Source organism: Microcebus murinus, chromosome 2 (genome assembly GCF_040939455.1).
Source record: "Microcebus murinus isolate Inina chromosome 2, M.murinus_Inina_mat1.0, whole genome shotgun sequence".
Classification (NCBI taxonomy): domain Eukaryota; kingdom Metazoa; phylum Chordata; class Mammalia; order Primates; family Cheirogaleidae; genus Microcebus; species Microcebus murinus.
Genome location: NC_134105.1, coordinates 12299938 through 12320731, shown reverse-complemented (window position 1 = coordinate 12320731; position 20794 = coordinate 12299938). Strand labels below are relative to the sequence as shown.

At 52.8% G+C, this 20794-nt stretch overlaps 1 protein-coding gene across 3 annotated transcripts in view; it reads left to right on the top strand.

Annotated features, from left to right (window-relative positions):
- Nucleotides 1-20794, top strand: part of CAPZB (capping actin protein of muscle Z-line subunit beta) — a 134987-nt gene that overhangs the window by 92587 nt on the left and 21606 nt on the right. For all 3 annotated transcript variants that reach the window (XM_012787689.2, XM_012787688.2, XM_012787687.2), the window contains exons 3-4: nt 2053-2174; nt 7671-7784. In XM_012787689.2, coding sequence (XP_012643143.1) covers nt 2053-2174; nt 7671-7784 — 236 coding nt within the window. The remainder of the gene's footprint in view (nt 1-2052; nt 2175-7670; nt 7785-20794) is intronic.

The window sequence follows — 20794 nt, the reverse complement described above, 5'->3', positions numbered from 1 at the left end:
ACCCTACTTTATAGGTAAGGAAAGCAAGTCTTAGTAGAGAAGTAAAATGATGCTTAGATGAGAAGTAAAATGAGCTTAGTCCCTGCCACAATCCAGAATAAACTGGGCCGATAGTGTCAGGGCCCGACCAGACAGAATGAGGTTTCAGGCAAAAGTTGGGGCCCTGCAGCTAAGCCAAGGCACAGCCCAGCAGTATAAACGAAGATGCACAGAGATAGGCGGCACACGGGGCCTAGGGTCACTCCACTGGGCCTGTGACAGCACAGCAAGACCACTTCCAGGTCCCGGCTGCCTCTGGTGGGAGCTGCTAGGCCGCCTTTCCTCGGCCAGCATTCCTTCCAGGTGAAGGGCTCTGCAGCCATAGCCAGGCAGGGGCAGGGCCAGGAGGGGGCTGTGTGCCACCAGAGCATGCCTTTGGCATGTGCTATCCTTCCCTTCTGCTGCACATTAAACCAGAGATACAGTCAGAGTGGGGGTGTCTAGTCCTGGGTTTGATTTCTGTCTCCACCATCACTTCTTGTGTGGCCCGTGGGCAACTTAATGACTATAGAATGGAGATAGTACATACGTGCATCACACGATGAGCACGAGCTTTCACATGAACAACACGCTCTATGTAGGGGCCTAGCACACTGCGTGACACATGGCAGGCGCTTGGAAATGGCAGGGGTCTTGGTATTATCACCAAATCTAACTTTGAAAGTAGGGCCCATCTTGTTACCTGTTTGGGGAGGGCAGGTACACAGGTGGCTGTTGTGTGGACAAGGACTTCTAAAAACAAGCACATTGTCCACAGGGCTAGTGGTGTGTGTATCTGTCTTCAGGCGCTACTGCAAGTGCAAGAAACAGATTATCTCGCTGGGGCCAGAATTTGCGCGGGCTACGAATGGGGTTGTCATCCTTCGGTTGTGCCGGACAGTGCTTTTACAAGCTGAGTTCTAAAGCACCCCAGGGTCAGCCGAAGTGCCCTGAAAGGTCCGCAGAGGCTGGGTGGTCCCTGTGGTGGCGGGGCTGCCTGCTCCCGTCTTTTGGGTGGCGGTAAGGGCCTTATGGAGAAACACAGGAACCGCTGCAGCCGCCAGCCCCTTCTCCCGGCTGCTCTGCTGTTGTCTTTGCCGTGCAATTTAACTTTTCCATCGGGAAGGGTTATTGGTGCAGTTGGCAGCCACCTGCCTGGTAAATGATACGACGGGGCCCCCATAACCCCAGGCCCATGAAGCGAATAAGTCAGCACATTGAAAATATAGCGTGGAAGTGACTCAAGCCTGAAGGAATCCATTTCTGAGAGTGCTGCCATCCCTTTCTGGAATACTTTGGTGGAAATTGATGTTTGAGTTGGGAGGAGGAGGCCAGTGGCCCGACTGCTAGTGGGGCCGAGTGTCAGAACCCGCAGTGTTGGCCCTAAGACTCAGTCCTGGTGCTCGACCACGGGGCCCTCCTTCCTGGCGAGGCAGCCCCTCGGCGGGTCAGCCAGTGAGGAGCCGGCCCGGCGCTCTGTGCTGTGCAGGGCTGCCGTGAAGCCACCTTTGCTGCAAGTAGGGGTGACTCTACAAGCCATCCTGGTAATGTTTGGCCATGGGCCTGGAAACTGTTGGAAACTCCACCCAGCATGGGAGCCCGTGGGAGTTCTCCGGCACGGATGAGTTATTCTTCTCGGAGTGCTTCGGATTCCTGTGTATTTGAAATGTTTACCTACTTCTCAGGACTTGGGCCTGTACTGTGCCCACCAGAGACCAATACCAAGCATATACACACTTAAATTTACTAGACCACCCTGGCGACCAGGTAATTAAAGCTGCACACAGTTTTTGGAAGGAAGACTGTATTGGAAATCACGCTCCACTGTAATTCAAGAATAGGTTTCTTTATAGAGGGATACAGTTGGTGTCAGACACATGTGGAAAAGAAAAGAACAGGCCCCATAATTTTGGCAGGGTACCAAGGGCCATATGTTAAATATACTGACCATAATATGGCTACAAAATCATTAGCCAACCTGAGTCGGATGTGTTGTTTTAACCATGGTTTCTGCCTTGTCCTTCTCTCCGCCAGGTTCCCGGTCTGTGTGAAGATCTCCTGTCTTCTGTTGACCAGCCACTGAAAATTGCCAGAGACAAGGTGGTGGGGAAGGACTACCTTTTGTGTGACTACAACAGAGATGGGGACTCCTATAGGTGAGTTGTGCCCCAGGAATTCTAAAAACAAGCACGTTGTACACAGGGTTAGTGGTGTGCATCTCTCTCTTCGGCCGCTGCTCCATGTGCAAGAAACACATCATCTCGCTGGGGCCAGAATTTATGTGGGCTACAAGAGGGGATTGCCATCCTTCAGTGCCATTCCTGCCTGCTATAGCATCACAAGGACCACTAGACACAGACAGGCTGGCAGCCCAGCCCATTCCCCTTTCCGTCGTCCTCTGCCCTCCACTCTTTTCCTCTCTTTCCCTTCACATTCCTCTCCTCCTTTCACCGGTTATTCCGGTCATCCAGCAGGAGTTTGGGGAGTGCCTCCAACAAGCATTGGCAGTATGGCAGTAGACAGAAGGCCCCCACTTGTATGGATCTTGTAGTCTAATGGGAGAGGGTTGTTGCTACCAGAAACAACTATTGTGATTGTATCATGTCTTGCAAAGAGCAAGGTACAGGTGTACGTGGATGAGGATCCTGAGGGCAGGCAGGGCCTCCCTCTCTGGTTAGGGGACATAGGGACGCAGCTCTGTGAAACATGCAGTCCTCCTTTCTCATCCAGTCGCTGCCCCTGGCGGCTGGTCACCTGGTCTAGAACAGGAGGCGCATCGAGTAACCGATCACTGTGGGATGTGATCCGTGCAGCCAGCGCAGAGCCTCTTCAGGGTATGGGCTCAGCATGTAAGAGGCCATGGCCGACTCCAGGAGGACTTCCTTAAGGGGGTGATTCGATGTCTGAGCTAGGTTTTTAAAGGTATGTAGAAGCTATTCCTATTAAAAAAGAATGGGAATTCCCAAACAGTCCAGTATTTCCGTGATGGATTGCTATTGTCACTACCTTGGAGAAGGTACGGAGGTAGAGGAACAAAGTCTGCTTTAGGTTTATTTATAGACCATAGAACCTGGGCTGGGTCTTGAAGCTTCAGCCTAACACTCTTTTTTAAGAGGGGTGGAGCAAGCGTCTGTGAAGTCCAAGCAGGAAAAATTATCTGGAGTTGGCCAACGTGGGCTTCAAACCAGCACAGCTCCCTATATTGATGGGACTTTGACAAATCACTTATCATCTCTGGTCTTTAGTTGTCTCATCTGTAAAATGTAAATAATAGTATTTATTCACTCAACAGAATGGTCAGTAGCATGTTTCTTTAAGCAGGTACTACATACCAGGCGTTAATTTAAGTCTCTCTTCTGTGGAGCCTGTATCCTAATGGGGAAGCCAGACAGTAAGGAAATGTATAAATAAAATGGATTCTGCAAGTGTTACTAAAGAAAATAAAGAGGACAAGGGGAGGGAGAGGCAGGACAGGTCGGCAGGGAAGGCTCTCCTGTAAGTGGTAACTGAAAGTGGGGAGAGCTGCTGGGTGCTAAGGCCCTGGGTGGTGATCGACAGGACCGAGCTGGCAGATGGCCAGAGTCCCCGTGTGGGGGGGTGGGCAGAGGTGAGGGCCGAGGAGTGGCAGGGGCAGACCTGGCAGGGTCTTGCAGGCCAGATTGAGGGTAATAACATTTAGCATAGGGTTACTGGAGGGATTAATAACATGAAATAACGTGAGTGAAATGCTGAATAGCACAGAACTTGTCATATATTAAAAAGGTTTAGTTAATACTGACTTTCTAATAGAATAGACAACTGTTTTATAATCATGTCTCTTTCCTAGCATCAAATGGAAATTAGGTAGGGGATGTACTTTAGCCTAATCTAGGCCAGAGACTAGCGTTGAATAGCTCAGATTGGAGGTAAATTTTAAAGGTGGAGTCAGCAGCATTTGCAGGTGGGTGGAGTGGAACAAGGAAGAGTATGAAGGTGGGTGGAGTGGAACAAGGAAGAGTATGAAGGTGGGTGGAGTGGAACAAGGAAGAGTATGAAGGTGGGTGGAGTGGAACAAGGAAGAGTATGAAGCATGATCTTGGGCCTCTGGGCCTGGGCCACTGTTGATTAAGGAGAGGAGGACTCTGGGAAGAGCAGGCTTAGGGACATTAAGCTTGAGATGCCCATTAGGTGGAAGTGCAGATGTCAGGGAGGCTTGGATGTGTGGTCCGGAGTGCCAGGGGAAGGGTCTGGGCTGCAGGCGTGACCGCAGGTGTCCCAGCATGAAGATGGTATTACCACTCTGGGGTTGGTGAAGTCCTACCCTGAAGGGGCTCATTCTGCACCTGGCACAGTGCTGGTCATAGGTGTGGCGTCCAGGTGCAGTCTTTGGAAGCCTCCTAGGAAGTGGGTGGACGAGCCATTGGAGAGAGATGTCCAGTGAAGGTGATAGGGAACACACTGCCATGGAGACGCACCTGGCCAGGCATGGGGTTCTGAGAACACTTCCTGGAAAGTGCAGCCCTTGAGCTGAGCCTTGCCTAATCAATGTCATTATTATAATTCTTTTTCTACCTGAAAACTCTGGCTTGCTGTGTAAGGCAGCAGCTCTGCTGGGATTGTATGCATGTCCATGCCCAGGCCAGGCTGCCCTGGGGACTTGGTACCTGCAGGCCCTCCAGGTGGCCCTGCTCTGGGGCGGGTCTCAGGCCTTTGGAGAGGAGCCCGGGGTGCTGAGGCAGGGCGCTGGTCTTTCCATCTCCCTTCTCGGTAGGAAACTTCAAGGTCTTCTGATTCTCTCCACACGTTTCCATCTTAACCGTGTTTGATCGTTTGCTTAAATAAGATCCTTATGGTGTGACCACTGCCAGCAGCACTGTTTGAAACCTGTTAGCTGAAACAAAAAGCCTTCTCGGAGGGAAATGAAAGGGCTGACTTTTAAAATCTAAGCGTTCCTGCCCATCTGTCTTTTTTCAAATGGCCTCCATTTAAGCTCTTAAATGTGTTCTGAGTGCCCCTTCCACTAAGAATATTCTGGGTAATGTTATGATTTTCCCCCAGCTACAATTACCCCGGCTCCAGGACTAACGGCCTGAAATGCTGTCGTCTGTGAGCCAGGGGGAATGTGAGTTACAGGCTTCTTGAAAATTGCAGGCCCCCAGTCTGCGCGAGAGATGGGCTCTCGTGTCTCATCAGATTGCCGTAAATGAGAGCCATTCGGGTGGGTCTTGCGGGCCCACAGGAAGGCGCTGGCCGTTTAACTGCGAAAACAGCCCTGCGTAGCCTAGCCGTGTGCTGAGGAGCGTCTCACGGGGCGCGTCGGGGAAGGCGGGAGTTCAAGTTCACACTCCCAAGTTCTTGTCCACTCCCCCAGCGAGTGGAGGAACTAAATCTTGTATACAAATAAATAATGGCAAGGGCACCCATCAACTGGATCTTCCTCTCTGAGATCCGGTAAGAGGCCTTTGTTGATTTTTTTTTTTTTTTAATGTTTAGGTGTCCTCAAAAAGTTGCTCCATCTCTTGGTTTGGAGGCACTAGCAGAATTCCTGTGGGTCCTTTCTTCCCTGCCCGTGCTGCAAGGCTTCAGCCCATCCACAGCATTCCCTGAGCACCCACTCGGAGCGGTGCCGGGGCGCAAGAGCAGGCAGCACGGGCTCTCTGCTCTCACAGGCTTCTCGCAGTGTAGGGCGAGGGAAGGGTGAGAATGTCACAGGCAGTGGACACGTGTGTGCGAGCGAGGCCAGGGAGGAAGGTCACTTCTGCTGGTGGGGGTGCACAGCGTGCAACAATTTATTCTTTTAACAACATTTTTTTTTTTTTTTTTTTTTTTTTTTTTTTTTTTTACTAAATGAGCATGTTGTAGTTGAGTGCCAGGTACTGTTCTAGGCGCTGGGCAGCTGTAGAGAACAAGACACAAAAGGCTCTTGCCCTTTGGAGCTGAGGTTCTAGAATAGGCTATTTAAATTAATTCAGATTAAATAAAATTAAAAGTTGAGTACCTCCCTTAGTCGTTCGTGCCAGCCACATTCAAGTATGTGGTGTGGCTAGTGACTACCATCATGGACAATGCACATCTAGAACATTTCCACCATCGGAGAAAGTTCTGTCGAGCAGCACTGTGTTAGAGGGCCGAGCAAGACGGATGGCAGGAACTGACACGGCGGCCCATGCCGGGGAGAATATGAGGGTGCCTGGTGTTGGCGTCACACCTGTCTTCCAAGCCAGGGCCCCAGCTTGCTCAAAGTTTCTTTCCCGTGGCATGTGCTTGGTCCAGTGTGACCACAGGAGCTGGCTGTGGGGCAGCGGCGAGGGTTCCACCCCACTTGCGCAGTCTCTGCCGAAGCCGGGGTGAGCGGGAGAATGGTCAGCTTGGAAAGAGGGGTTTCCAAAGGCTCCTTCTGCATGAGGGCAGGGCGTCTGCAGTAACTGCTGCCTGGAGACCCTGCTGGGACGCCAAGCACAGCGAATCTTCTGCTTAGCCTTTGTGGACCAGCCAGGATATCTGGGGACAGCTTGTAGAAGAGGTCGTCCAGCTTATTCTTGTTTCATCTCCACGTGATTTACTGGCGTAGGTGCCTGGCAGATCTTGTCTTTGCACAGAATTCCTTAAAACTGGGGTTCAAGAGACAGTGATCATACCTTTTTTCCTTAACATCAGGCCCGCATCACAGTGGCTTAAAAGTTTATTGTCAGCAGGGGAAATGAGGAAGGCAGTGTGGGCTTCTGATAGGGGGAACATCGAGGTGTTTAGACCAAGAGTATAAAAAGACTTTTCCCGAATTCCATATTGTCTTCTCCTCCTTTTCATTCCTCTCTCACCTTTTAAATTCCCCTTCTTTCTCTGAACACCCAGCCTCTGACCCCACCTGCAGGAATTAATGAGTAGATCTTTCCCTAGAACCCCCTTTCCACTGCTCTGTGTGATTAAATGCTTTCCTGATGTGCAAAGTACATCTTAAGAAATGCAGCAGGTCTTCAGGCTGCGAAAAGACTGGTTCTCATTACTCCGCAGTCTTTATGTGTGTGCGTAGCCCTGGGATGTTGGAGAAGCTATCCGCTGTCCACGTGGGGAACACGATCACTCGAGTGTTCCAATGTAATCAGCGTTTCCCTGTGGGGCTGTGTTTCTCGCCTGCTTCTGAAACTGACGGCTCTCTTAATACTTGCTGTACGAGGTCTTTGGAATAAAAGTTTATCGAGAGCCTCTGTCAAATCAGGAAGGAGAGACAGGCATGTGTTGACCACTAAGCTGGTGAACACTGAGGAAACTTAGAAAATGGGAGAAGAAAGAACTAACATTTGCGCAGCACTGACAGTCTGTCAGGCTCTGGGCTAGGCACTTGACGTACTTTTCTCCTTTGTCCTTCTAACAGCTGTGTGGGCGGCAAATAGTAGCCTCATTTACACACGAGCAAGGTGTGGCTTAGAGAGTTAAGACACTTGCAAAAAGTAAACAGCTGGCGAGAGGTGAGGGGGCGCAGGTGCATACCCCAGTCTACCTGCATCTGAGCCCTTGCTCCGCAGACCTCCAGAAAGCCCTGTCTGTTGCCAGGGCCTGGAAAAATCTTTGCTGTAGGCAGCAGCTTTGCCTCTCAAATGTCAAACGGCTGGGGCTTGGGCTCACTGCTCATAGGCCACGATTCATGTGATGTCCTTCTCATTCCTTCCCTCCAGGTCACCATGGAGTAACAAGTATGACCCCCCTTTGGAAGATGGGGCCATGCCATCTGCTAGGCTGAGAAAGCTGGAGGTAGAAGCCAACAATGCCTTTGACCAGTACCGAGACCTGTGAGTTACTTTCTCCCTGTGCACTTTAGCGCTTGTGATGTTGATAGGCAAATCCTAAGTGACAGTGTGGCCAGGCCAAGTAGTCTCCCTCAAATCTATTGCCTGGCCCACCTAACGAAAATTCTGAGCCGCCCGTAGCAGGACACAGGGCACCACTTGATGACTGGGTGGGTGATGAGATGACTCAGTCACAGAGTGCTGCTCTGTGCATACTTAGCTGCGTGTCACTCTGCATCCTGAATCTTCCTGACAGCAGGTACCTACTGTGTGTGTAAGACATGGTGCCGGACATTGCCCACCCAGGATCTCAAATCTTCACACACACGATAGCTATTTTAGTCCCCACTTTTCAGATGAAGAAATTAAGGGTTAGAAAGATTAAGATGCGTGTCTAAGGCCAGGGCATCAAATCTGTGTGTCTCAGAAGCCCCTCAGTTTTTGACTGCACCATAAGCTCAGTTTTGACGTTTTTACAGATGGGTTGACAGTAACTTACACAAGTTCACGCACCCAGTAAGTGGTGGGCCTGGGATGTAAGGCTGTCTTACCTGAGTCTGGTAATCCATGTATCCAACAGACACTCGAGAGCCTCCCACGGTCTGGGTGCTCCCTGAGCCCCGGGGGTGCACCTCGTACACGACCCTCACCACCCTTCCCCGTGGGAAAAGCGCAGCAGGCCGCGAGCTCCCTTTGTGGAGCGGTCCGGGAAGGCCTCTCGAGGAGGTGACCCTGGGATGAGGTCTGACCTCAGAGGCCAGCCAGGCAGAGGGGCTGGTCATGCCAGTGTGTCCAGGGTGCCCCGCACGTGCGCTCACAGCCTGTCAACCAGCAGGTGCACACCCTCAGTCCCTCTGAAATCAAAGGCAGGTTTGAAAGCGACTTGGGCATATTTGCCCCCTTGCATATCTTTGTAAGTTCCTCATGCACCATCTCAGAACGCTCCAGGAGCACAGCCTGCCCTTTCTGCTGAGTTTGACGGTGGAGGTGCAGAGTTCCCCGTTTGAGAGCGTTTGCTAGATCTCGACCCACGTGGGGAGCAGACCTGCCATGCGTGTAGTCCCCTAAGCCTGGGGGGGTTGCCCGGCCTCGCCCCCTTCTGTTCTGTTGGGAGGCTGCACTCAGGGTTTTTTTACTGGGCTCCATGTTCAAATGGGCAGGAGTGGGGGGGAATCTTATTTTTTAGACTGAAATGTTTGTGTTATTTCCCCAGTAAGGTCCTTCAGGCATGTTGCCTCATGCTACCATTGAGGGCCGGACTGGGGAAGAGCCCAGTGCCACCCCTGACTGCTGCTTCCCCCTTTCTCCCGTCCCCTGTCGCTGTTCACATGAGCAATGGCATGTGGTGGTGCCTGCCTTGGGGGCGTGAGTGGCAGTTAGCCTGAGCATTTCCCCGTTATCATTAAAGACCCCAAAATAATCACTTAATCCTTTTGGTGGCTATAAATAAGATGTGTGGAAGTTATCCCATTTAACAGATGATGAAACTGAGGCTCAGAGAAGTACTCAGTGGTTACTACAGCTGGAAAACGGCAAGACTGGGCTCTGCACCCCAGGTCTGACTCTCCACTGTGTCCTGTAACGCCTTCCCCTTCCTGGGAAGTGCTCATTTTTAAGGGGGCCTTTATTTCTGTGCCCTGTCTTTGCCTACACTTTTCTCCGAATGTGAACTGACCAGGGGAATTAAGGGAGGGGTGGTGGGGTGGCTTCCTGCCCTTAGTTGGGGACTGAACTGGACAGCCAGACTCCAAGGGTCTGTGACAGTTTGTAATGGTGGGATCCAGGCCCAGAGGATGCTGTTCTGTCCCCAGCACCTCGGGGCGGTGCTTCCAGGGAGCGGCAGGCGGAGAGAACAGGGTGCTGTGGAGGAGGCGGGATGCCTTTCCTTCCCTTGTGAGTGCCGGGTGCAGCTGGGCCAGGCTCTCCCCGTGTGACAGGGACCACAGGCCACCGAGGGACAGTGGTTGGAGCTGTTATTTGGGACACCAGAGTCGTCAATTTCAAACCACCCACTGTTGTCAGAGTGTGCCGAGGAACACTCGCCGGAGATCGTGTGTGAGGAACATTTTCCCAGCTGGACCACACATGATGAGCCAGCCTGTTTCTGGTGTAAAAATTGTGAAAACAGATCTCCTTTTTCTTTTCTTTTTAAAAAACATCTTGGTACATTGCTCACCTCCAGAACTTGCCATTCTCAGTGTCTCGGGAGGTTGTCGGTGACCAGCAGAGAGGGCAGAGGGGTCTGGAATGGTGGGAGCCCTTTTCCCCGTGGTTTTGGAGCAGAGGGGAGTCGGCTAGGAGGCCTGTCTCTTGGGGGACACTGGCTGTTGGTCACGGGGTTTTTTAGGGACCAGGCTGTTCCATGTGTTAAGGGGCAGTAGGTCGTGCCTTGTTCTTCATCTTTCACCCCAGCTCTCCCATACAGACCCGTTCCCATGGAAACGCATTTGTTTCCCTCCCACCTCCACTTTTCTGTGGACTCTTCCCCCATCTTCTGTTCACATTGGCACATGGGCTCAGGCCAAGGTCACTCTGAGAGGAGGTGTCACTGACAGTGCCTCTTGTCTGCTGGCTTTGGTCACTTCACCTCCATGTGAGGGACTGGGAAGATGGCCTGCACTCCCCGCCTGGTGAGAGACGCCCAGAGCCTTGGGGAAGCTCATGGCAGCCAGAGAAGAAGGGAGCGGCTGGAGAAGCCACCCCCTTGAGAGCAGGCCGGGCACGGCGTCATGCCCAGGAGGGCCGTATGGGCATGCTTCCGGGGCCCCCAGTTCAGACCAGAGCTTGACCTGCACCCTGCAGGGGCTGGGGCAGTTGAGCAGCCCCAGCTCATGTGCTGACCGGGTCTGTAGCTCCTGACGACCCCAGAAGTTCCTCAGTGCTTGCGTCCTGCTGAGTAGCAGTGTTAGGACTGTTTGGCTTCTGCTCTGGCCTCTCGAGCACCAGCCCCCACCCCTGGTCAGATGACTAAAAACTGCCAGACCCGGGCCAGGCTGGAGCTCGGAGTCCTCTCCTGGGGACCGTGTGCTGCGGAGAACTTTCGCTTTGTACTGGGAAGGTGGCGTCATGCTGGGCTTTGCTCACACAGATATCTATTTTTTTCTTTTTCTTTTTTATTTTTTTGAGGCAGAGTCTTACTCTTTCCCTCCAGGTAGAGTGCAATGGTGTCGTCATAGCTCACAGCAACCTCAGACTCCTGGGCTCAAGCCATCTTCCTGCCTCAGCCTCTTGAGTAGCTGGGAGTACAGGCATGCGCCACCATGCCCGGCTAATTTTTCTATTTTTAGTAGAGACAAGGTCTCACTCTTGCTCAGGTTGGTCTCATACTCCTGAGCTCAAGCGATCATTTGCCTCGGCCTCCCTTGGTACTAGGATTATAGGCGTGAGCCACTGGCCCTGCCACTCACACAGATTTGACCAGAAGAGGCCTTGGGGCCCTTTCTGGCCACTGCACTGCCAAGCCCCCGTTGGTTCCTGCCTTAAAATCGGGCCTGTTGTGTGCAGGCATGCTTATTGTCGCAGATGCAGCTCCTGTAGGCACGCCACACACACACACGGCATGAGGAAGCCGCCTGCTTCCTCTCCTCCTTTGCCCGGTATCCCAGTAGCCTTGCCCACGCTCCTTGGATTTCTTCTTAAAAAGACAAGTGGAAGGCCAGGCGCGGTGGCTCACGCCTGTAGTCCTAGCACTCTGGTAGGCCAAGGTGGGCGGATCGTTTGAGCTCAGGCGTTCGAGACCAGCCTGAGCCAGAGCAAGACCCCGTCTCTACTAAAAATAGAAAGAAATTAATTGTCCAACTAAAAATATATAGAAAAAATTAGCCAGGCATGGTAGCGCATGCCTGTGGTCCCAGCTACTCAGGAGGCTGAGGCAGGAGGTTCGCTTGAGCCCAGGAGTTTGAGGTTGCTGTGAGCTAGGCTGACACCATGACACTCTAGCCTGAGGAACAGAGTGAGACTCTGTCTCAAAAAAAAAAAAAAAAAAAAGACAAGTGGAAGGGGAGATGTCGGCAGGACCCAGGCAGTCCACAGCCCACACCCGCCTTCCCAGAGCGGGGACCCTCATGTCTCCCCAGAGGTTCCCTCTGCCACAGGGACAGAATCATCTTCCCTGAATCCTGAGGGAGAGACTTGGATTCTGTCTCGGGTGCTGGCTCTGATCCCTAGGTCTGTAATGGCTTTGACTTTGCAGGGAATTGGAATTACTCATCAGCACGTGGAGTCAGTGTGGTCAGAGTGACCAGCAGCCCTTCTGGCTCATAGCCCCAATGGGGATGTGATACCCCCTTCTCCCCTGGCCTGTGCACAGCACTTCTCAACTGTGGATTAAAAGGGCCAGCATTTGGGCGGTATGACTCCTGAGGTGGGCAGACACATGTGCTCCACGGCCCTCTTTGAAGTCCAGCAGTGCCTGGGCCCCCTCTCCTCCTGGGTCCTCCTCCTCCTGGCCCCCTCCTCTTTTGGGTCCCTGCTGCATGTTCGCCTGGGTCTTCTCACATTTGTCTGTTCCCTTCTTTGCCATCCTTAGCAGCAGCAAGGGATCAGAGTCGTTAGTACTTTCCCCCGTGCGAGTAACTGGCAGGCAGCTGTGGGTAGTGCTGCCCAACAACCCTGTTGTTAGATTAGAAGAGTCAGTTTACTGAAAATGCTTAGGAGATGACAGGCACATTATGCCGGAGTGCTGGGGCTGGGTAAGGGTCTTGTCTGCTCTCAAGTCCTCTTCGATTTCATCACTTTGCTCCCCCAGCCAGCCCCCTCCCACCTGGAACCCACCTCTAGGCTACTCTCATTTCCCTCTGCCATGGTTTCTGCCTCTCCTTAACGGGTCTGGCTCAATGCAGGGAGCGTCACTAGAACTAAGTGCCAGAGCAGTGGGGAAGGCGGCAGAGAGGGCAGACTCCTGGGCGCTGGCTCGTGGGGTCACTTGATGTTCTGTCCCGGCAGAGTTGACTCTGCCTTTTCGGGCCCAAGCCTAGTGCAGCTCATGGGTCACAAAACCTCCTTGCTTGACCTAAGTGTTCCATCCTTCTTGGGAGAGACTTAGAGTGGAGCCACCGCGGTAGGGCCAGCACCCAGCTGCCAGAAAAACCCTGCATGCCGTGTGATCCCCCACTGGCTGCCCCGAACCCCCTGATCAGTGCTTTGATTTTCCAGCTTCCCAGAGAAAACAGGAAACCTTCCCTGCTCGAGCTTTCACTTTGGGTCTCGCCCTGGCCTCTGTCGGCGCGGGCTCTGCCCGAGACCAGATGTTCTGACCGAAGAGCTGGCACTGCTTTTTTCCCGAGATGATTACTCCCATCTGCGCCAGACATCTTGCCCCGTGCTCTGCAATCCTTGGCTCTTGGCTTGGAGCAGATAATACCTTCAAACATGCGGTTGCAATTTATTGGCCTTATAAGTTAATTTTAGTGGGTGTGCAATTGATTGAAATCAAAGCTTAACGAAGGCCAGAGTCTGGGGGGTGGAGGAGCAGGGTGGGGAGGCGTTTTGTGTTCTCCCTTGCTTCGGGTCTGAGATAATCTTCAAAAGCTTTAATTAGCTTTTCCAATCAACCCTCCTTGTCTGGAACAAGTTTACAGAGTGAAATGAGGCTGGCGTCCCTGTGGCAGTCCCAGGGCCCGCGGGACTCTGCAGGAGCGGCCAGTGTTGGAAGACGGGCCTTACCTGGGCTCCCCACGCCGCTCCCCGTCTCCTATCCCTGGGCCACTTTAGAACTGTGGTTGTTCCCGCTCCTTTTTTCCATCCTCCATCCCTCTGGTCAGACGACGTTTCAGGAACACTGGCCCAGAAAGGGCAGGGCGTCCGTGTTTGTGTGTGAGAAACTATCACCAGGTTTCCTGTGTCCTTGAAACTATAAATTCCAGCTGCCCCCTTTACTGGGGCATTGCCGTGGCAGGGGGATTTTCTGAGGAAATGGTGCAGAAGTGTGTGGGGGCAGGTAATTGAGCTGCAGAGGTGCTCTGTGCCCTCCCAGCAGGAGCTCTGGCCCCCACGGTGGCATCTGAGGCCCAGACACAGAGCAGGGAGGACCCTGGCTTCAGGAAGGGTTTGGACTTGTTCCTCCATTCTGCCCTGCTCGCTGGGCAAGTGAGCTGGCTTCTCCAAGCCTCTGTTTCTTGCCCGTCCTGCGGGACCGAGGGGCACTCAGTAAGTGAGGTGCTGTCCACAGGCCCCTGCGGCACTGTCTCCTCCTGTCCACTGAGTGGCCCTCAAGCGGCTGGGGCGACAGGGTCATTTTACTGGTGCAGCAGTTACACTGTCCCGTATTCTGTGCGTTTTCGACTGTGGATATCAGCTGTTTGGTGACAGCCTTGGTAAGGAAGCAGGCTGCGTGATGCCACCACCGTGTGAGGGGCTGTGGATTCTGGATGTGGCTCTGCCACCACCCGCAGCGAGACTTGGAGGACAAATCTCTGTCTTGAACGTGGAGTTGATCGTTCCTGCTTGGGGCACCTCAGTAGGGTGCAGCGCGGCGGACAAAGATGCTGGGCATTCCTGTCTGTGGTGCCTGGAGAGCCCTCAGGATCACGCACCGCGTGCTTGCCGAGAGCTGCCAGGGCTGCTGCCACGCACCAGGGTCGCAGTGAGCGAGTTGGCGCAGCAGCCCCTCCCTCACAGGGCTGCCGTGTTAATAGGGCTGAGGAAGCGCACAAAGGAACAAGTGAACGCACAATTTGGCAAATGCTGTGCTGGGACAAAAGCCAGGTGCTGAGGTGGGGAAGAGCAGACGCCTGCTGAGGAAGGGACCTTGGGTGGGTTACAGCGGGTTTGCCCTTCTGCAGGCGAGATTAGCAGAGCGGCTCTGAGACCGCTGCCCTTCAGAGGGCTACTTGCAGGCTTGGCCCATGACTGGCGTCATTCCCTGGTGAGAGTGGCTCAGGGCGCACACACTGTGTGTGCAGGCAGCATGGCTTGCACCAACTTCTGGGGGTCTGAACTTTACTGTGTGCCGGGTAGAGGTTGCTAACCAATAAAACCCTGGGCACCGAGTTGCTAATGGGCTTCCCCGGAAGACAGCACTTCACGCCTGTTGTCATAGCTTGTCACTGGGGGAGTTAAGCACATCTTGTGTGACTCCTTGAGTGGGGCATTGAGAGCTTGTGCCTGGTTTCTCAGGACTTTAGCCCATGTGCCTTTCCCTGGGCTGACTGCTGTGTGTCCTTGACTGTAACAAATGTCATCTGTGAGCACAGCTCTGCTGAGTCCCATGAGTCCTAGCGAATCACCAGTCCTCAGGTGGACTGGGGGAGCCCCGGCACAGCCATGGGACCTGAAGGGGAGGACCGTGCTCTGAGCAGCAGGAGTCACGGGCCAGGTCCCGAGATGGTCCCAGGATGGCTGTGGTCAGTGAGTGAAGGCCAGAGCAGGACATGGCAGTGAGGAGAGGTGCACACCTCTGGGTGACACTCTGGGCACGTGGGACAAGCCTGAGGAGTCCCGGGGCTATGGCGGCTGTGACACGCATCCTAAGAGATCTTCTGGGGGCCAGGTTGGAGAGGCCAGGATTGGAAATACCCCAATCAGTCACCTGGGGTGGAGGGCCCCTTCCCTTGGCCTGGCTGGGTGAGAGCTGCGACTCAAGGCTCCACAGTGCCTTCCACCACCAGAAACGGCCAGGCCTGGGCTGTGGGTGGGAGCAGCTGTGTAGAGGAATGTTCTGGAGCAGGAGGAAGCGTTTGGTTGGGCACATCCACCTGCACTGCCTGCCCCTTCAGATAGGTCTGTGTTCTTTTCCTTGCCCAGAGGTAGGGCCTGTTCCCAGACGAAGGTCTCCAGGAGGATCCCATGATGGGCACCACCTACTGCACATCTTACGCTCCAGGACGTCGGCTCTGGCTTTCAGCTTGTCATCAGTGTAATTAGCATTCGCGTGAGCCTCGGGTTCACGTGAAAGTGCTGGAAGCAGTTGATGGGGAAACCCAAGCTCACCTCAGTTGTGTTGTTGTCATTGGGTAGGGAGAGAGGTCTCGGGGAGCCCTCTCGGCTTGTGGGGGGCAGAGCTGAGCCTGCTCCCTGCCCTTGCAGGGTGAGTTTCAGCTTTTTCATGACCACTCCTCCTAAGCGGGGGTATCTGCTACGGTTCTAGAGCCCCTGAAGAGTGGGCCTAGACAGGCTTGCCCCACCCTGGGGCTAGCGACTGGAGCATTCACTGCAGGTACCCTTCATCTGGCATCTGAAAGCTACAGGCCTTGGTACGTGCTGTCTGATTTTCATCCACTAAAAGAAAGTTAAATGGAAAACAAGAGTGTGCAGAAAACAGGTTCACTCATAAACATCCCCTGAGTCAGCATCAGTGACTCTGATGCCTCCAGAATTCGTGGGTTCCTGTAACCATATGGCACACAGTCACACTTGGGTGGCTGGGGTGAAACCCCCGCTGGAAGCAGGGACCAGCCCCGTCCCGTGGTCAGGCTCCTTGTCCTGCCAGAGGCCCTGCACAGCCCCCCACCCCCTGCCTGAGCTGTGGCCCAGGCTCCCGCAGTGGAGAGCTGCTCTGTATGAGTATCAGGGACAGGCGGTCTTGCAGAAGCTCAGCCTACAGCCCCTGGCTGCTGAGGCAGAGGACTCTCCTTTCTGGAACTCCCAGTGCAGGGTTCTGAGTGGTGTCCCGATTGTGGGCCATCCAGGGGGCTCCTTTCCTTCCCTGACCTCTCTCTCCTGTGAAGCAGCATGTGCTCCAGGAGGTACCTCCCACCATAGCTGGGGTGTCTCAGGATGGCCAGGCAGCCTGGCTTGGGGACAGAACACTGGCTCTGGGGCCAACCAGACCTGACATCCACTCCCAGCTCCCCACTTCTTAGCCCTCTGGCTTGGCCACATTCCTTATCTCTCTGGGTTACAGTTTTCTTAACTGTGAAATAATATGCGCAGTGCCCCAACACAGAATGGGTTCTTAAACAATAGCAGCTTTAATGAGAGTGATGGCTTTGAAGCCCTAGAAAGTCCTGACTGTTGGGGCTCTCATAAAGTGGCCATGTGGGGCTAGCAGTAGTGTCACCAGTAGTCCAGCGTACAAAAGACGGTTGTGCTGGTGCTGAGTGTGGACGGTTCAGTCAGATCCCAGAGCCAGATTGGCGGCCACGCCAGCAGCACCATTGTTTCCAGAGAGCCTTCATTATTTCTCTTTAAGTAAAAAAATAAAAACCTCGTAAAGAAAGGCTATAAAGTGCGGCAGCCGCCGTCCAGATGTGCACTTCTAAGTGCAACTGGCATTAAAGTCGCACATGCCTAAGCCGATTGGTATGTTTGCTCAGGGGATTGTTGCACCTGTGTGTACTGGAAGGAATTTCCGCCGAATACCTGTCCTGTGTCCACAGGCAGACTCTGGGCCACGTTCCTTAAACTGTGGTGAAAACAGCTGGTCTCAACACACAAACAAGGGCGGTTGGGTTTCAGCATCTGATATGGACGTGGCCCGCCCAAAGCCAAGTGCTGATCTTTCTTTCTCCGTTTTGTGCGGAGCTGAGTCCTATCCCTGGGCCTGTGGGTAGGGGCTCTCGCAGCAAGCAGCACCTCGTGTTTCTGAGTGATGCTTCCTGGCGGTTCAGGGCCCGGCTGGGTCGTCTTCTCCTGAGCCCGGAGAGAAAGAGCCTGATGAAAAGCAGCAGCCACTGGGTTGTCGAGTGCCTACTCTGCCAGGCAAGGACTTCTGATCTGTTGTTTCGTGGTCTTCCTTGTGCCTGCCTTTTTTTTTTTTTTTTTTAAAGCCAGTCATATTTAGCAGTGGGGGGTTGAATACCCACTTTAGTGACACTAATGTTAATAAGTTCTGATAACCCACTACCATCGGACCAGCCCCTTATGCCTGCATGAGCTTGTTTTCCAGAGGCACCCCTGGATGAAGGCTGGGACACCTAGCATAAGGAAGGGAACCCACGTTTCCCAGCCTGCTGTGTGCTGTCTGCAGCTGTCTGGACTTTGCACAGCTGTGCCTGTTGGGCAGCACTGATGCCCTTCTCTGGACAGGGGACACACTCAGCTTCTTGAACGTGGCCACGTTGGAGCCAATGGACAAAAAAGGAATGTTGGTCTACACTGCAAGGAAGGGGGCTGGGTTGTTCCGAGCAAATTGGAGAGTTTTCTTTTTTCCCCCCAGGGTGGAATTGAATTGTTCCCACCTGTGAGTACTGGGTGCCCTTTTTATGTTGTAAGGATGTTAAGGACGATCAGAAAAACAAACTACTGCTGATAGCTGCGGATTTTCGTTTCCTTTTTAGGCTAGGAGAAAACAAGAAGGTATTGTCTTTGGGCCAGAACCTCAGCGCTGGTGGAATGGCTCTGCTTGTGGGTTTTGTTCTCTCTCTTTGCCATAAAATCCATCGTTTCTGTTTGAACTAACACCCGAGTGACCAAGCACTAGTTACAGCAAAGCGTCCATCACAACCATTTATTTCTCAGGGTCTCGCTGTTACTACTTGGTGCGATCTCAAAAGCAGAACAAACCATCTCCATGACGGAAAAACATAGGATAGGAAAAGAAGAATCTCGTGAATTTCACAACTTGGGACATTTTGAGAGCCAGTGTTCCTAGCTTATTGGCACCAAATAATAGAGGGATTCTACTGGTTTCAGTTGCACCAACATTTTAAAATTTTTAGTCTGAACTCTTTAGCCATTAATAGCATTTCAGCCAACCCCACCTCATATGCCCCCTCTGTCCCTCCCTCATAAGCCCCAGCAGGGCCCTCAGCTCCAGGAGAGGCTGTGGGTATTCTCGGCTTGCCACTGTCCCCCAGCGAGAAAGAAGCGCCCAGACCATAGCCCCCCTTCCTAGTCCACTGTTTCTGCACAGGAGCCTTCACCCTGGCTGCCAGTACCCTTTCTAGAAAGCCTTGGAATTCTCTAGCACAGAGAGCCAGTCCACACAGTCTGGAACTCAGTTATGTACTCATTTGCGTTGCCTCGTGCTTTCACATATATATTTTGTGCACGGAGACCTCCAGGGAAGGACGGCTTAGATAGGATGCAGATGACAGCACATTCAGAATCCCAGAAGATAAGTTGAAATGTTAAAGCTGTGTCTATGAGAATCATACGTAACAAATTTGAGTAGAGAGTGATACTCTCCAGTCCCGTATACCAAGTTCCCAAGCGTAGGATGTGAGAGACGATTTCATGGCAGCACAGAAGAAAAAACATCCATCGAGTGAGGCGTGATTGCCAGGAAAGCTAATTTCGTCTTGGGTCCTTCTGGAAGAAGTGGCTTCTATGCCAAGAGATGTGCTAGTCTCCATGCACTGATTAACACTCAGGGCATTGTTTTCTGTTCTCACATCCTTAAGAACACCAGCGACCTGGAGTGTGTGCAGGAGGATACATCAGGTATAGGCACTTAGGGGAAGAAAGTAAGAATGAGAGGCTGAAAAAGAATAATCTTGGGGTGCTGTTTAAACAGTGTTAGCTGTTTAAAAGAACTAGATGAGGAAAGAGTATTAAGTTCTTGTTTTGTGTGGTTCCAGAAGGCAATAGGTAGAAGTTTTCACTCAAGTCCAAAGAGGACAATTTGAATTGTTTAAAACAGAAAAGTTGGCCAGGCCCGGTGGCTCACGCCCATAATCCTAGCACTCTGGAGGCCGAGGCAGGCGGATTGCTCGAGGTCAGGAGTTCGAAACCAGCCTGAGCAAGAGCGAGACCCCGTCTCTACTATAAATACAAAGAAATTAATTGGCCAACTAATAGATATAGGAAAAATTAGCTGGGCATGGTGGCGCATGCCTGTAGTCCCAGCTACTCGGGAGGCTGAGGCAGCAGGATCGCTTGAGCCCAGGAGTCTGAGGTTGCTGTGAGCTAGGCTGACACCACGGCACTCACTCTAGCCTGGGCAACAAAGCGAGACTCTGTCTTTAAAAAAAAAAAAAAAAAAACAGAAAAGTTTGCCTTGGGAATGTGGTAAGTTGGCTGCAACTGGAGATGTGTGAGCAGCAGAGCTTTGACAGAGACTGAGATGCTAGGAACCTGCCCCGTAGTGCTCAGTCGGCCTCTTACAGGCCCTGGTGCAGCCACCAAACCCTGCAGTGTCAGAGCTGGGAGAGCTCCTCCGGCCTGGCCTCCAACCCAGCCCTTTGATATTACAAACGAGAGAACGGTCTTTGGTACCATGTTGGTGCCAAATAAATACTCCTGGCCTTCCCCTTGGCTTTGCTTAATAAAACCCACTACAGGGGAAAAAACTCATCCCTGCATCTGCGGGGTTTACCCAGGGCCAGCGATCCAAGTCTGCTCCAGCCTTCTGGGCCTGAGCCCAGCCCTGTGAAGGGGCCCACCCGGAAATGGCCGAGAGGCTGAGCGAACCCAAGAACCACAGAGAGTGTTTCCTGGCCAGTGCTGGGAAGCCCTGCTCCCAGCAGGTCTGTCCTGGCCCTGGTTCTTTTGTGGCAGGTTGTGGCATGTGACTCATTACCTGTTGAGAGCCTTTGTATTCGAACCACGAATCCTGCCACACTCCCAGGAGGCCACTTGAAAGGAAGGAGCAAAGGCCAACCTCAGAGTCCCTCCCAGCCCCGTCCCCCCTGCTGCTCACAGCCCGGCGCTGGCCAGGCCTGGGGATTGGCAACTCATAGCTGCAGCTCAGATTCCCGGAACAAGTTTCCATCCTGGGTCTCCATGCTCACCTCGGCCTGAAACACCCCATAAAGCTTTTGGAGCTGAAATATTTTCTTTTCTTCTTGCTTTTGTGAAGTAGGTCATTTCGAGTGTGAAGTATTATGTTTTCTCTTTTTTCTCCTTCCCCCCAGAAGTCCTGTGGTTGAAGAGTTATGGACATAGAATCTATGTACGTGACTATGACATTATTCAACTGGAAGAATGATTTTTCAGGGAGAAACGACCCAGAACTCTGAGAAAAAAAGAATTACTGACACATTAGGCTTTTAGCTGGTCCAAGTTTAGGGATCCAGCCAACAACGCAGAATAAACTCAGCCAGATGTTTAACTGTCATTGGCTGTGCTGGTAGATGGCCGGGCATTGCCGTCGGAGGTCCTGCTCAGCAGTGCCCCTGGTTTTGCTGATCATT